The sequence below is a fragment of the Falco punctatus genome (assembly GCF_963210335.1).
Source record: "Falco punctatus genome assembly, chromosome: 8".
Taxonomy (NCBI): Eukaryota; Metazoa; Chordata; class Aves; order Falconiformes; family Falconidae; genus Falco; species Falco punctatus.
In genome coordinates this window covers 19,763,623-19,779,850 of record NC_137588.1, presented here as the reverse complement: position 1 = coordinate 19,779,850, position 16,228 = coordinate 19,763,623, and the positions used below count along the sequence as shown (strand labels likewise).

The 16,228-nt window shown below is 44.1% G+C and overlaps 1 protein-coding gene across 5 annotated transcripts in view; it reads right to left on the bottom strand.

Moving 5' to 3' along the window:
* Nucleotides 1-9,547, bottom strand: part of SP3 (Sp3 transcription factor) — a 36,270-nt gene extending 26,723 nt beyond the window's left edge. For 3 of the 5 annotated variants that reach the window (XM_080400532.1, XM_080400533.1, XM_080400534.1), the window contains exons 1-3: nt 9,346-9,547; nt 8,896-9,020; nt 8,601-8,717 (exon numbers count right to left, since the gene is read on the bottom strand). In XM_080400532.1, coding sequence (XP_080256658.1) covers nt 8,601-8,717; nt 8,896-9,020; nt 9,346-9,352 — 249 coding nt within the window. In that variant the 5' untranslated portion in view covers nt 9,353-9,547. Of the gene's footprint in view, nt 1-740; nt 3,729-8,600; nt 8,718-8,895; nt 9,021-9,345 lie in introns of those variants that run through there. The other 2 variants (XM_080400535.1, XM_080400536.1) reach the window with 1 other exon arrangement.
* Nucleotides 9,548-16,228: the final 6,681 nt, after the last annotated feature.

Sequence of the window (16,228 nt, the reverse complement as noted above, 5' to 3'; positions counted from 1 at the left end):
AGTAACAGTAATTCCATTTTATTATTTTCTTTTCCTCTTTAGCCTTTCATTTAAATAACATATTTAAATCCTTCAGTCTTTCAATCTTATAATTTATGAGATTAGAAAAAAAATGCAATATTCCATATCATACCATCTTACCTAGTAAAAGGCAAAAAATTCCATTCTCCTCTGCTACCACATTAGCTTTAGACATAGTGTTTAATGTTGTTTACACGTAAGTACTGGTTGCTGAAATGCTGCTAAGAAAGTTCGTTAAGTACTCAATTCACTAGTATATAAATACTTATTAACTGAAGGTTTTATAAAGTATCAAAAGACCCATAAAAGTCATGGGCAAACATCAATCAGAAAATACCAAAAGCAAAAATGTGATTGTTGTATGCTTAATGTGTGTCATTATAAATGTATAATATAATTTGCTGATAGTATCTGTTAGAACAAGAGAGAAATTGAAAGTAATGGGAACCATTACAAGTCTGATGTAATTTCTCACTGATTTAAGACTATGTACAAGCAAATGCTGAATGTTTAGGTTATACCTGGACTGACCTAATACGCAATAGTATGTCTACTCATACATACATGAGTATCCTCCACAGAAATAGGTCAAAGGCAACCTGTCTCCTTCATGATAGACCTACATGATTATTGTCCTCCCTCCCCAAACACATGTTGATTTCCATATTGCCACTCAATGGCTTTTGCCCTTTTCATGTCAGACACCCATCTCTCCTCACCTTTTTATGATCTAATGACATCTTCCCTCAAATCATGCCTTGTAAGGGTTTTAGCTCAACAGACCATTCTTTTAGTACATGCACTTGCCAGTCCATGGAGAAGTTCAGGGTAGTCATGCATGTGGATATGAAGCTATTGCTACACATGGTACGTGAAATGCCTGTTACTCACATGTTGCTCTTACAGCTGGCTGTATCAGACACTACCAGATGAATCATGAGAAGGGAGGGGCAAAAAGAGGGTGAGTCTTCCAAGAAGCTATCTGGCAGCTATCAAAATTACTAGTATTAAAGCATGAAAACCCCTGTATGGTAATGAATATTTGAAGATGGTCTCAACCTAAACTGCTCATCAACCTGTCATAACAAGCTTGACTGTTACACTCTTTCTCAAAGTCTGCTGAGCTAGTAGGACATTTCTTAGACTCCTTTTCCTACTAAAACAAGCAGTAACCTTTCACTGTGTCCTCAAGCAATTAAGCATTGCTGTAGCAACTCGAAGTTCTACCACTGATGTACAAGCAGCAACATCTACAGCCCACTCACTCACTGATCTTTAAAGCACAGTTGTAGTAGACCAGAGTTTGTTTGCTGTCTCCCAGCCATCTGTGAAAAATACTTAAGAGGTCAGAGATAAAGCAACAGCTATTTTCCTTATCAACTGATACTCAGACAACAGTTAGTTGGAAACTGCTCCTTTAAGAAATGGCTTAACGGTTGCAATCCAAAGGCTCTGTGTCAAGAGGAGGAGACAAAGATCTGAGGAAAGTTCAGCTTTAGCAGTACTCAGCCAAGGAGGACAGAACAGGAAGCAATGAGGAATTCACTGGAAGCAGTATCAGGAAACAAGAGAGACGGGAACAAAGCAAAGAGAGTAGCTGGCACAAGGCATGGGAAGAATTAAAATCAAACGATACCACCACCTGAAGAACAGTCAAGTACCACCAAAGAGTGGAAACAACCACCTCTCTTCAGCCTGTTTTGATTCTTTAGCAGGCTTTGTATAATTTCCAGTGGGTAAAATAAGAAGATCTCTCTAAGCCAAAATTCCCATCCCTGAAGAATAAGGGGTCATGATAAATAAAAAATCTAGTAATTGTCTTTTTCACTTTATTCAGAGAAAATTAAAGCAACATTAAGTCAAATGTGGAAGGCTGTAAGAAGAATGCATATAAGAAGATAAAATACCTTTAAAAAGTGATCTAAACCATATTGAGGGATGAGACTTGGGTTGAAAAAAATAAAACATCCTTCACCAAAGCAAAACAGGAAAGGGGAGAAACACCCCTGTAAGAACTGGTGTATATTGTAGGCACCTACATTTCAACATGCCAGATGTGATCAACTGGACACATGCTATTACCCATCAGTATTTTATTGCTAAAGAACCACCACACGTTTATCTGTGCTGGTCTATTGTGGACTGCTTTTTGCTGCACTTTTCAGAAAGTCACTTTTGCCCCATTTAGTCCTGGAGCAAAAGCATCAGCAAAACAAGCAGAGGTGGCCAGATAATGAGTCACGAGCTCTAAACATTTAAAAATCACATACCTAATGAAGAAGATTGGCCAGTGTCTCATCCAAATTGTTGTTTTATGAAAGAGTTAGGGCTCTAATGCATGAGTTTAATACCATGTGTTTACTAAGCTACACTAAACTATCTGTGCATTCTTAGGTCATTACAGATGTAAGATAAATGCACTTGCTTCAACTCTCTCATTAAGGTATGAGCTAATACATTCTATCTTGTATTTGCCACAAGTTAAAAACATGTTCAAGATCAGTCACTGTGGTTCAGATGACACAAAGCTGCTTGTTAAGACAAATTAACTCTGTTGCATGTTTCAGTCCTCTGCCAATGAAGCCACTTAATTCAGAGAAATACACTTGCCCAAATCAAAAGTTTAGAGAGAATCAAAGAATGTTTCAGGTAAAAAGTATTACCTGGGGCTGCTTAAAATGTTATTTTACAAGACAATTCCAATCCAGTGAAATATATCTAAAATTTAGTTGTGTCTCATTTAAGGAATGTCTACATCTTTTTGCTTGAGATGGACAACTGGACCCAAAACTTTAATAGCTTGTTTTTAATCAGAAGTTCAGAACATGTCTATAAATTAAGACTATAAAACATCCCTGACATTAGTAGAAACAAGAAAGATGCAATATTAAGGAATGAGACATGAAAACAAGGGGGCATTTTTAACTGTATTGTATGTAACTTCATTTATTAATTATTAATCTATATATGTGTATTAATCTCCATATAACTGCATACCAAACTATAATTCTGCATAGAGGTTTGTGTGAAATGGTTCATTTTCCTTGTGCCTTCAAGTCAGGTGCAGAAGGCTCTACCAAATCATCAAGAAGGACAAGAAAGAGAACCTGGGGCCAGTCAGCCTCAACTTGATCTTTGGGAAGGCAATGGAGCAAATAACCTTGAAAATAACCTCCAAATACTCTTGGGGAAAAAAAAAAAAAAAAAAAAAAAAAAAAAAAGATGGTGATCAGAAGCAGTCAGCCTAGACTTGGGAAGGAGAAATAATGCTTATTTAACTAACCTGACAACCTTCTATGATGAGATGACTGACTTGGTAGATGGGGTTAGACAGGGGCTATTATTTACTACTACTTTAGTCAGGCTTTTGAACCTGCCCCCATAACATAAGAAGAAATTTTTTTTTTTTTTTTTTTTTTTACAGTAAGGGTGATCAAACACTGGAACAGGCTGCCCAGAGAGGTTGTGGAATTCTCTGTCCTTGGAGATACTCAAAACCCACAAGACAAAGTCCTGAGCAACCTGCTCTTGTTGATCGTGCTTTGAGCAAGGGGGTTAGACCAGACAATCTCCAGAGATTCTTACTAGCCTCAGCTGTTCCATGGTATCTTACACTTACTAGTGTTTAAATATCAGAAAGAGAACTTTTTGGTTTATGCTGTCTTTACATACGTAAGTGTTTTAAAACATATATTTTCTTACTTTCTCTGTTTCATTTCTTGTTACAGTTTTAGAAATTTTTAAGGACATTCTTAAAGCACCTGTAAAAGAACTTCTACACTTGGTTCTGATCCAGCCCTAGGAAGACATAATTGGAATGCAAAAATCAAAGAACATTTTAAAAGGTGAGCTTCTGGACAGCAGCAGCAAAAATATACTTAGGCACTACATTCAACCTGAAACTTCCCTGTTCTGCAAAAGTATAAAACAGAGAAGCAAGACAATACCAGGCAGACTTTTCTATGGTGGCTGAACACACTCTGGTGCATCTGTTCACGTCCAGAACTGTAGCATCAGGAAGCTGTATTATCATCCATAAAGGAGAAAAAAGATGTCAGAGTAACTTTGAGCTTCCTCAAAACCATCATACAGGCCAGAGAACTGAGAAGTATGGACAACCCTGACACATGGCATTCATCCATATTTTTGCCTAGCAGAAAACATGGAATTTAAAATGCCTTCATACTTCTCTGTCCTATCAGCACTATTACCATTTCCACCTAAACTGAGGTTAAGCTACTTGCATCTCAGATGGTTGAAGCACTGTTCTGAAGCATAAACAAACTGGAATCCCACATTTTCATTAAGTTCCGTGAAGCACTGAAACTAAATTCTAAAGCTCCAGATATGCCAAAGCAGTTTTACAACACTCAACCTTTATTTTTAAAAGATACAAATGCTTTGTCTACAGCAGAGAAACGATACTCATCTTCCCCGCGCATTGCTAATTATTAACCTCTCCAAATGTTTTCCACATATTGTTGGTAAGCAATATTCATTCCCCCCTGCTTTTTTTGCACTTTTTTTTTTTTTAAGACTAAAGAATCAGTGCAGCCTGCAGTGCACTAGATGCAACTACATACTACAACTGGGGCAGTCACTTCTGACAGTTCCCATTCTTCGGCTTTCTCAGCCAGCCTGCCACTTTTCACAATTCACCCGCCTTCCAGCCCTCCCACCCCATCCTCACATCAGTCTTGCACTGTATCCTCACCTATGCAAGTCATGCCCAGCACAAGAATGGCCCCTGGAGCATGATAGTTAAGACAGTGTCTTTAGCTTTGCGTTGCAATGAAGAGAACATAAACAACTGATTATCATCTCAAGTTTGTAGCTTCTTAAACAGTCATCTGACCATGAGACAACCGTACAACTGACCATCAAGACTCTGACCTAAATTTCAGAATCCTCCTCTTCTGTCTTCTCCCCTACGCACAGCTCTGCCATCTTCTGCTTTGCTTCTTTTTACCAAATGCTAAAATCTTTGCTGATGTTTAAACTGGAATGAAACTATAGAATATTTATGACTAGACGAAAAAGAATCCTAAATATGAAACTTTAAAGTAGAATTATTAGTCAATGGCAAACAATGAAAAAGCAAGACCCAAACTAAAACTTCTCAGACTTTAAATTCCCAAGAGAGAGAAAGCCATCCAGAGAAGTCAAAACATACGAGCAGTCATTCTAGGTCATATCATCCCAGCAAGGCTTTAACACATACCATCTGGCAGCAGTATTCAAGGGGAAGTTTCCATGGCAAGTGTTTGAACCAACCATGGATGCAGCAGTATGGCAACTGAGGAAAAGATTCTCAGCTAAGGAAGCCATAAACTCAAGGCCACCTACATTAAAACCAAACACCAGCAGGCAAAACACAAAGCACCTGTCAGATAATTGTAGGCAAATAAATCACTGTGTCAAAGCCTAAGCTAAAAGACTGCAATCTCCATCAACATACATAGATGACATCAGCAGTAATGGCTGCTAGTACTTTGTCATCCAAAAGTAAATACAGCTCTAACTAGAATCCAGAGCCAAGCTGAAAACCTTGTGGACTACAGGCAGCCCGCCCAGTTCATTGACAGGATGGAAGGGCGGAGAGGGCTGAGTTTAGTTGTCAACAGCCTTTTTCACTTGCTTTCCATACCGAGCAGTTGCCACTTTCATTACTCTTTTTATTTTCACACTAATACTTTCACTGGCATAAAGTGGCATCCACTCCAACAGCAGGCTTGCATTCAGATACCAACACAGAATCATAGAATAATTTCAGTTGGGAAGGACCTCTGAAGGTCATTTGACCCAACCCCTGGGCTAAAAGCAGGGCCAACTAGATTGCAGCAAACACAATCAGATTTGCTCCAGCTCTTCCCCAAATCCCAGACATGCAATATTCCCTGTGTTCCTATGGGAGTTTTGTTGTTGCTGTTGCTTTTAAATCATACTGCTGGTCCTTGGGGAGCAGCTGCAGCATACCATTTCAGCCAGGAGAGCAATATGCAATAACTGGCTAGCCTAGTATACTGGCTCCAGCCCTGCCAGTTCCTACCAAGCAAATGTCAGTAAAGCATTAACAAAATAACCCGAAAAACACAGCATCACTACCCCTATACATGCAAGCTCTTCAAAGGCTTCTAAAAGGAAATGCCTAGTTTAACTTCTACTATCCATTTATATGGATTGAGAGTTCTACCAGACGTTCAGCAGTCAGAACTGCAATCTGGGTATAGAAGATACTGGGATAGGGCTGCCTCCCCATCACTGCATTAGGCACCATCACTCATACACAAATATCACACTGATTCATCTATACTCCTGAGAAAGGGATGAGCATCACAAACCCCAGGAAGACAACATGCCTGTGTCCAGGCATATAGATTTCATTTTCCATATGAGTTATGAGGTACTTCCAATTTAAAACTTTTTAGTTCTCCTTCCTTCTTCCACCCCCCGATAAGATACACTAACAGGACCAGAAAAAAAAATATCTTTATTGCACTAAATCCCTTTTGGCATTCTGTTTTTCACAAGGAATATATTTCGGGACTTAAGTCCTTTCCCTCCCTTTATTAAGGTCATCTTAACTCCAGTGTCTAGTTCAGCTACTGTAAGTATCTTCTAAAATTTATATTTAGTTTCCACCCTAAATACTCTGAATCATTCAAGAGCTATGTTGTAAGAGTGTAAAAATTACCAGAATGCTATAAGCTAACTCACAGCAGATATGTAGGAGGGGCCTATCTGTATGTATGAAAAGTAGTGAGTGAGTTTATATTCATATTCTGTTTTAACTAAGATTTTGGCTTCTCTTGAATTGCTTCTGCCTTGCCCTGAAAAGCCCCTTATAAATAAACATTACAACAGATGAATTTAATAGTAATAAAGAAGTTCTATTTCAAAATCACTTTGTCCATTTTGAACTATCAAGAACCATTTGTCCTGTACTAGCACCCAAGTACCCTGTCAGACCTAGCAATGCTCATGCTCGGTGACCAACCCATCCACAAGATGCACAATTCCAGCTTTAAAGAAGAACCTTAAGGCAGAAATAGGAAAGCAAGCTATCATTTAAGCATTGTTCATTTCTCAGTACGTATGTTTATGCAAGAGACAGATCCAACATTCCAATTTTCAGCACTGTATGTATCTGGTATTATCAATGAAATCTTAGAGGTATCAGGCATTTAATGTCTGGAAAGATTTTTAAAAACATACTGCTTAATAAATGTGTTCCGCAAAAAAGACACTTGAAAGGGGGTCAGAATCTTAATATATTTTTGAGCTCTGTCATTAGTCTGCAACCTGCTGTGTGACCTTAGACAACTATTTCGCTTCAGCTTCCCTTTATGTAAAGTAAGATGAAATGTACAGACGCAAAGTATTTTAAAGTTTAGCAGTCAAGTATTTAGTGAACTTAACATTAACATTAACCTTTTGACACTTGTTAAAAAGCTTGCCAAAGCCACTTTGTCCACCAGTGCAATGCTTTGCATTTTTTCTTTCTATTTGCAGAATCCTAAAAGCATACAAGGTAGTTGTACAGGAAATTTAAAAACCAAGATTTACAAACAAACAAACAAAAAACAGGGTGGTTTTGCTCATTTCAAAACTTTTTTGCAAAAATACATCAATAAATAGAGATGTAGATGTAATATATGTGCTCTCCCGAGGACCAAGGCCAAAAAAGACTTCATCTAAGACTAAGGCCAAAAAAAGACTTCATCATGTCATTTTAAAAGACGTTTTGGAACTCTCTTTTAATATACCGATATTTTTAGGTATCAGTTATTTAGAAATGCACCATCTCTTAATTTTATGAGCATATGTCAACAAGAGAGTTTAGCTAGACCGATTAAGGAACATGTGAGCTTCCATTAGGCTTTTGTTATGGAGATTGTTAAACTAGCTTCAACAAGAATACATTTCTAGTCTGCAAGATCCATCTCATCACACAAGGTCACAAGGTCATCAAGGCTCCTTTCAGAGCCGACAGCACATGAGAGAGGACAGAAATTAGGTTTGCAATACGAGGGACTGCACGATAACTGCACCTAGAAAAAACAGCGTCGACAGAGGAAGCAGCTTTCCACCACCGCGTTCGCTCCTAAACAGCCATTTTACTTCTAACTACATCCTTCCCTACAGCCAGCCTTCATTTTGTGTTCCTGCCTGGGTGCGCAGCTCCAGGCTGGGAGCTAAGGAGAGGATACCGGGGGTGTGCTCAGGTGGAGGTGAGATGCCTCCCAGCCTCGCCGGGTGCCGAGCGAGCCGCTCCGGTGCCAGAGCCGGGGGAGGGAGGTTTCCCGCCTCCCCCCCGTTTTTGAAAGTAAATGAAGGCGCCGCTCCCAATGGCGGGGGAGGGGGGAGCTAGGCTCCCTCCTCCTCCCGGGAGCCCGGCTCCTCCTGGAGAGGCAGGGGAGCCCGGGGACCCCTCTCCTGGCAGGTCGGCCCTGCTATCGTCCCTCCCCCCGGGCGGGCAGTGCCGCGTGTCCCGTCCCTCCCCCCGGGCGGGCGGGCTGGCTGGCTGTGCTGTCTCTCCCCCCGGCAGGCCGTGCGAGAGCGGCGGGGCGGGCACTCACCGCTCCGGCAGAGTGAGAGGCAGCGGCGGCGGCGGCGGCCTCATCCTCCTCCGGCGACGGCGGGCCGATCTTGCTGCAGGTGGCCGCCAGCAGAGCGAGCGGTGACGGCTGAGCGTCCTACCCACAATGGGCGGGTTCAGGGAGAGAAAGTGGGTGGCGGTTAGTGCGGGACAGCGACCGGGCTCCTCGCAGACGCGCACACAGGAAGCGGCGGCGGCGGCACCGGCTCCCGCACCCGCTCACAACGTGTCACCCGGGGGAGGGGGGGAAGGGGCCCGGCCGGGCCTGCGCTTACCTGGGGGGCGGCCGCCCCGGCGGAGGCCGAGGCGGCGCCGTTGCCGTGCTGGAGATATTCGCTGTGGCTGCTGCTGTCCACGTCTAAGGCAGCCATTTCCTCTTGTTTCACGGGCTTCTCGGGAGCTGCGGGCACAGCGGGGAGGGGGAGGGGAGAGTCACTGACGGGAGCGATCACCCCCCTCCCTCTCCCTCCCTCCCTCCCCCCCCCCCCCTAACCCCAGCGCTCCCCCCGCCCTCCCGCACGGAGCCCTCCTCCTCCTCCTCCTCCTCCTCCCCGTGCTGCTGCCCCTGCCCCTCTTCTCCCTCCTCCCCCTGCTCCTCCTGCTGCTGCTCTCAGTGCCGCTCTCGCCTCGCTCGCACACGGACGCTCCGGGGCCGGAGCGGGGACGCGCAGGGCCGGAGCAGGAGCAGGGAGCCCCGCGGGGCGGTTCGGTCGGTGCGTACGTACCGGTCATGGTGTGAGTGCGAGCGGCCGGCTGGCTGGCTGGGCGGGAGGCAGGCAGGCAGGCTGGCTGGCTCGCACACAGGCCCTGCTGGCTGGGGCTAGGCGGCTGCCGCCGGGGACATGCTTATTGTGCTCACGGGCTGAAGCGGCGGCGGCGGCCCGAGCCTACTCCGGGGTTTTTTTTCCTATTTTGATTGACGGTGCGGGAAAGCCGAAAGGTGGGGCTTGCAGCGGGAGAGGGGGCCCGGCCGACACCGCCGCCCGCCCGCCCGCCTGCCAGCCCGGAACTCCCGCCTACGCCCGCGCGCGCGCGCGCTCATTGGCTGCGCCTCGCCGCCGCCGTCGCTCGCACTGGCCGCCGGGCCTGCCAGTCACCCGCCAGGGGCGGTGGGGGCGCCCCATGCCGAGGCGGCTTCCTGTTTGCCAGGGCTTGTGCGAGGAACAATGAGCGGGACCCGCCGAGAGCCCGCGGCCTGCTCCGGCCCGGGCCCGCGCGGCCCCCGCGCCGCGGGGAGGCGGCCCAGCCGCCGCGCTACCCCGCCGCCGCCACTGCGCCGGGGCGACGCGGTCGCCGGGGCCTGGCCGCCCGCCCGCGCCGCAGGGGTCAGCGCAGAGGCACAGCTGCGCGGCGGCACGCTCCCCCGCCCCCCCCCCCCCCCCCCCCCCCCCCGTTCCCCCGCCGCGCAGGCGGCGCGGTGCGCCTGTGCCCGGGAGGCGCCGGGCTGGAGCCGCGCTCGTTTGAAATCTCCCTGGCGGGGGTATCACTCACGAGTGGCGACAGCCGCGGCTCCGGGGGGGAGGCCGCGCAGAGCCCTGCCCGCCGCCAGCGCTGCCGCCGCGCTTTGTCCCCGCCGGCGCTAAGATGTCGGCGCGCCTGCCCCAGGGGAGCCGGCCGCCCGGGCAGGCCGTGGCTGGCGGCAGCCCCGCAACAGAGCCCGCAGGGCGGCCGCCCCCCGCTGCGGGACGGGGGCTGGGGTCAGCGGCGGCCCCTGGCTGGCGGCGCGTCCCGGCCCGGCGCCACGCCTCGGTGGCCGGCCCGCGGCCGTTGCGTAACGTGCTGGCTGCGGCGGGCTCGCACCTGGCTGCCCCGGCGGGCCGAGGCTGAAAAGCGTCATTGCCTCCTCTCTGAAACAAAACCCCTGGAGGGTCAGGCCGCAAGTGAGATTTTAAGGCGACCCGGCCCTCCGACGGGAGTGTCGGTGGTGACAACGTGCTGTGCTCGGGGCCGGGGAGCCAAGCATTGGCACGGATCGAGCGTTTATGCCAGCAGGTTTTATTTTAGTCCTCTTAAGGGGAGCTACCGAGATTCCCCTCACCAACGGCTTGCTGCCCTGGCCCTCGCATTATGCAACACAAATGAAAGCTGGAGCCCTGGGGTTGCTAAACGAAGGCAGGAAATATGTTTAAAACATTATATACAAGATACAGAAACGGTTATTGGTGGGACCTGTTTCTTTGTGACACCACGGGGCCTGCGGAGGGTTCCGCTGAAGGGGAACAGCCGCCTGTCCTTGCATCCAAAGGCATGTGCAGGGCGGCAGGATGGTATGCATAGGGTGAGGTGGCGATTTTGGCCCTTAGCTTGTAAAGCCCCCAGATGAATGAATTTTTCTGAGTTACCTTCCGTTTGGTGTTCCAGCGAGTTTGTGAATGAGGCTGAAAAGTATTGGACTGAAGAACTCAAACCTACTTTCCAGTAACTGTTTAATGTGATTGTCACTGAGAATTACCTAGGAGGTACGGGGAGCCTAGTCTCGTATGTCCATAGCTGTCCTAAGTAGTTGAAGGCACAGGCAGCCCAGATAAACCCTGAGAGAAGTTAGTAACTAGGAAACCTAGAAACACGGTCAGGATTTTCAAGAGCCTCTCTGAGCAGAGGATAAACAGTGCTTTTTAATCAGTCCAGGACTATGACCTTGCAGTAAGTGCCCAGGCTTAGCCTAGAAACTATTACAGAACAGGAAAAAAATGGACTGTGAAAATGTGAATTTAGTATCAGGAAGTTATGAGGAAGACTGCAATATCTTCTACTGTCCATAGAAGACTGCTCTCACTGTGTGAGGTATAGTCTTATTTTAAGCCCATTTACTTTTGCTGGTGTGTTGAGAGTGCCTTCAGGTGACTTTTAATAATAAATAGTAAATTAATCCCAAAGCTGTTTATCACAACTCATTTTTCAAGGGTAGGTTTTTTTTAAAAAAACAAAACAAAACAAAAAAACCCAAAAAACAACCAAAACCCAAACCTCACTTCCATAGTCTCTTGTGATTCTACTTTAGAATCAGTTGTTGGGAAATTAAATCTTAAAAGAAAATACTTTTTTGCAATTCTTTTCTTATTTTAATAACAGAACACTCAGAGAAGCAGAACTTGTAACTAGGGACAGAATTTCTATTTATTTTGACATAATACAATAATGCCAGAAATAATTTTTAGCCAGTAAAACCTTTAAAATGAGTCAGTTTATATAAATAAGCAAATTTCAGGAGAAAAATGAAAATGCAAGATCACAATCCATAAGACTACTATAGTATCTAAAAAAAACCAATCCTGGTATAAAATCTGTGATTTATTTTTCAATATCAGAAGTTGTTAGTGAAATATATGATAGCCTGTCATCCTGGAACCAGAGCTATTACAGATGACTTTGGGCTTCAGATAACCTAGAAATGGTTCGTTTAAAGATTGATGCACAAGAGAAATATTTCCTGTTCGTATGCTGGGAAGGTGTGAATTACATTAAAAACTTGGCCCTTGCTGATTAGCATGGTATTGCCAATTATCATCAATGGCGTTTTGCTTTAGGAAGATAATGTCTAGGACTTGAACCAAATATGAAAGATGGTCTGTCTTTTGCAATTAAATATATGTTGAGAGCTCTGTGACTTCAGTGAGATGATGTCAATGGAGTAGTTTACCTGTATGGATCTGATTGCAGGCTTGGGACATAACTGCAATGTTTTAGGACAGAAGGATTTGAAATATCAATAATGAGATTGGTTTTAAACATTAAGGAGTTTTTCAGTGCAGTAAAGCTTGGATGTAAATAGGCTTCGCAACACTAGCTGGGGAGCACTTTTTCTAGTCATGTACCTAAAATTAGGGGGACACTGTGATGGTAATTCTAAATTCAGATAAAAAAGCAAACCATAATAGAATATTAATAGACTATTAAAAATAACTGAAAAATAGATAAATTACAAGAAAGTTGCAAAAAAGTTACGCTATTATGAAAAAGAGGTGTAAAGAAGAGACTCTGTCAGAAATGTTAAATTTAAACTGATCAATAATAATAAAATGTGTTTATTTACCATGTCCCAGTGGAGATCAAGAACACGTGAACAGCAAAATTAATAGAAAAGTCCTGGATATCTCGGGAACATCGTTGTATCCATCCTGGATGGAAGTTCTGCTAGGTGTTGGTCTTCCTGCTGAATTAGCACTGTGTTGATTTCCCCTTTGAGATTGAGCTCCATGCCCAATTAGAGGAGCCATTGTTTCCTCTTTCTTGAGATTACCCACCAGATGTACTGTATCAGTATGTAATCTGAATAAACTAACCATGACCAGTTCGTTTATTAAAGAGCTTTGCCTCTTCTAGGCTGCTTGTGGTAAACTGCAGGTCCCAGGATGAGTTCTCAATCCATCTGCTGGAAATTATGTGTTGTAATTTGAGCTATGTAGATGCAGAGAAAGCAACACTCGTCTATACATAATGAGACTACTTCCACCAGATAGAAAAACAGCTATTTTGCCTTTGCAGTAAGTAGCAGTAGAGTTCAGGAGAGGTAGTGACACCTAACAGCTTCAGACAAGGTTTTGAAAGATCAAGTAAAATGTAAAGAACGCTAGAACTTAACATCGACCCTGTAGTTCAGTTGTAAGCTTAATGCTGCATTTGGTCACTGTAACTTTTATCTCTCCTTGGTTTAAGTCTTGGAGCTCAGTATCTGTGAGGATATGGGTTCAGTACAAATTCAGAAGGAAATGCACCACCTGACACAACTTCCATCCAGTACAGTGCCTGCTACACTTGGAAATGTCTTTTCTGTCTATATACTCCTTTGAAACTTCTAACTTAAAAACATATTATTTCTGTCTTTTGTAGCCCTTTCTGTTGCTGACCCTGTGTTTATTTAAAGGAACATATTATTTAAGGATCGTTGGTATGTGGTCCGGTTCAGTTTTCACATCCATGTTACTCTATTCCTCTTTAGAGTGGTGGTGTTGCCATGCCAAGCCTAGAATGCAACTGGACAAGACGGGCAGGAACACATTCTGCGGTGGTGTGTTCCATACCACTGGGAAAATGCAGATTCAGGTTACTTTAATTTGAAAGGCTGGGTATTAAATGTCATTGAAGAATCAGTAGGGATTCGATTCAACCTTAAAATGCAGTCTTTACTGAAGGGGCAACAAACAGAATTATTTGTAAATCTCATTGTTGAAAAAGCAACTAGGACAACAATTCAGAGGAGGTATCCCTTTAAATTTGAGGTACCTTTTAATTTAGTCATCTGTTCAAAATTTCAGTAGAACCTGGAGGGCCATATGTTTTGGTTTCTAGGTGCCAAACATTTACTTGGTAGTACAAAAGCCAAGATAATTACAAGTTTCTGAATGAGACCTATTCAACTTACAAGAATTCAACTTCATTATGAATTTCTGTCTTCCTTTCCAATTTGTTAAGTCTCAGGAAACAGGAAAAATAAACTAGCTGTTAGCCCCGGCCATTGCACTCTTCATTTCTGCGTCACCTATGTGCCTGTTTGCCCAAGGATACTGGGAGATCTTTACATAGGGCAGGACTGACAGGAGTTTGATCTGTGAGGTTTCTTGCGTCAGCCCATAGCAGTTGGAGATAGTTGCATGACTTGAGTTCATCCTTTTAGAAATCAACAGAAATTAGTCCTTACCTGGTGTAAAATCAGCAAGGAAGCAGCAGTGGTCAGAGAAAGGTGTGGGCAGACATCATGTTGTCATCCCCCAGAAAGCACTTCCCTATTCCGAGATGAGTGGCTATGAGAGCACAAATTTTGCAAGGCGGGAGCAGGCTTGAGCAGTGGGTGTGGTTTGACCAGAAGCAGCTGAGCCAACCTAATAGCTCATTGACCTCACCATAATTTAATCAACTTACTCAACTACCGGAAAACAAACCCTGCAAAAGTACTGTTCCCCACGTTGCAAGCTAAATTGAGTCAAACTAGACACAGCGGGGGACCGGGCTCCATGGGTGGGAGCAGATGAGGAGAGGTAAGACTCCCTTCAGCAGCAGCAAGTAGATTAATTCAGGGTGTCAAGCTTGCTAGACTGCACAGGAACTTGCTTTTGGCGATGTTTGTGTAAAGTGCCTGGCACTAGCCTGGGATTTCTAGCCTCTAGAGCACAAACAGTACTTGAGAGCATCTGAAACACGAAGGCATTTGTATAGTCTGCTGCACAAATACGATGCTCTCCAACTGTAATGATATAAAAGGCAATATGTATTATAAGTGAAACTGGGTTGTAGAAGAGCAATTTTTCTGTTTTAAATGGAAAAGCAATTCTAAAAATACTAGTTTCTGCCTGAAACAGCTCCACTAAAGGAAGTCAAAGAAATCTCTGGTACCTGGATCCAGCTGTTAGCAGGGAGACATTTGATTCCACTGAACTGGTCATGTCCAGTGTAAGCTGCTCATGGGATAAAGAAAGGCCTAGTGAACTAATGGGCAGCGCTGCAGTCACAGCAGGAACATGCCAGCTCCAGACACTTTCTGCACTTGACTGGAGGTCTGAGATATGCAACCTAGCCACAGTAAGAGGAAGAGCGTGTGAGTAAGTAGGCTAACAGCCCAGTCTGCGCACAAATCTAAAGGCTGTGACTCTTCACCAATACAGATGACAGATCTTCAAGGAATGGGGCCAACAGAAAGTCTGCCCAAGCTCTACACGTGCCAGTATGTGAGGACAGTCCACTGGAACATTGTTTCTAGCCTAGTCATTGTATTTATGAATTTTTTTAAGCAATTGAGGCAAAATAAGTCATGTTCCTTTTTAGTCAGAAATTCTTCCTCATTTGTTACAGCTGCAACTCTCCCTGGGTGATATATTTTTGTATATTTTGCAAATCGTCAAATTCCATGGGGACATCTTGATATTTAACTGGTAAACAGGCTCTTTCCTTAATAACATGTTAGAGAAAACTAATTCTGCTGGGTTTTCTTTCTCATGCTAGACTATGTGACTAAAGAATTTCAGTGTACTTGCACAAGGGTTTTTTCCCATTAATTGTATTGTTTTGTGTTTAGTTGTGTATACAAATAAATAAAGAGTATATTAGTTATATCTTCCCTGTAAAATTTACGTGGGTTTTATTCAATTGGCAACTTATTCCATCTAAGTAAGAACTTTTTTCATTAAGAAAATCTGTTTCTTACAAAGAGAAAACAAATTCATCCGATCTCTCTCATTTGGAGAGAGGTGGCAAGAAAAAGCAGACACATACATAGCTGCAAACTTCCCCTTTAGCAGGTAAATCACTGTAGACAGCTCTTTCATTTCACCTCGCTTAAATGAGAAATAAGTATCTCTCTTTTTCAAGCTTCCTAAAAGTTACTGCCTTTGGGCCCCTTCCGTATCCTCTTTGTTTATGTTGAATTCCTACCCTTCAAGGTCATCACAACAGATACAGTTTAATTATAGTAATAATTGAAAAAATCATAGATCCTTTAGGTAAGGTTAGAAAAATTGTTGAGAGGAAGAAGTGCATAACCGTGACACGCAGAATCAGTAATATGGCATCTAAGGATCCTTCTCCATAGCCAGTCACAAAATGGGAATGGAAATAATTAGATACATAGATAAGTTCATCTGCAAGAAAAAACAATGTGTCTTGTTACGTACTCTT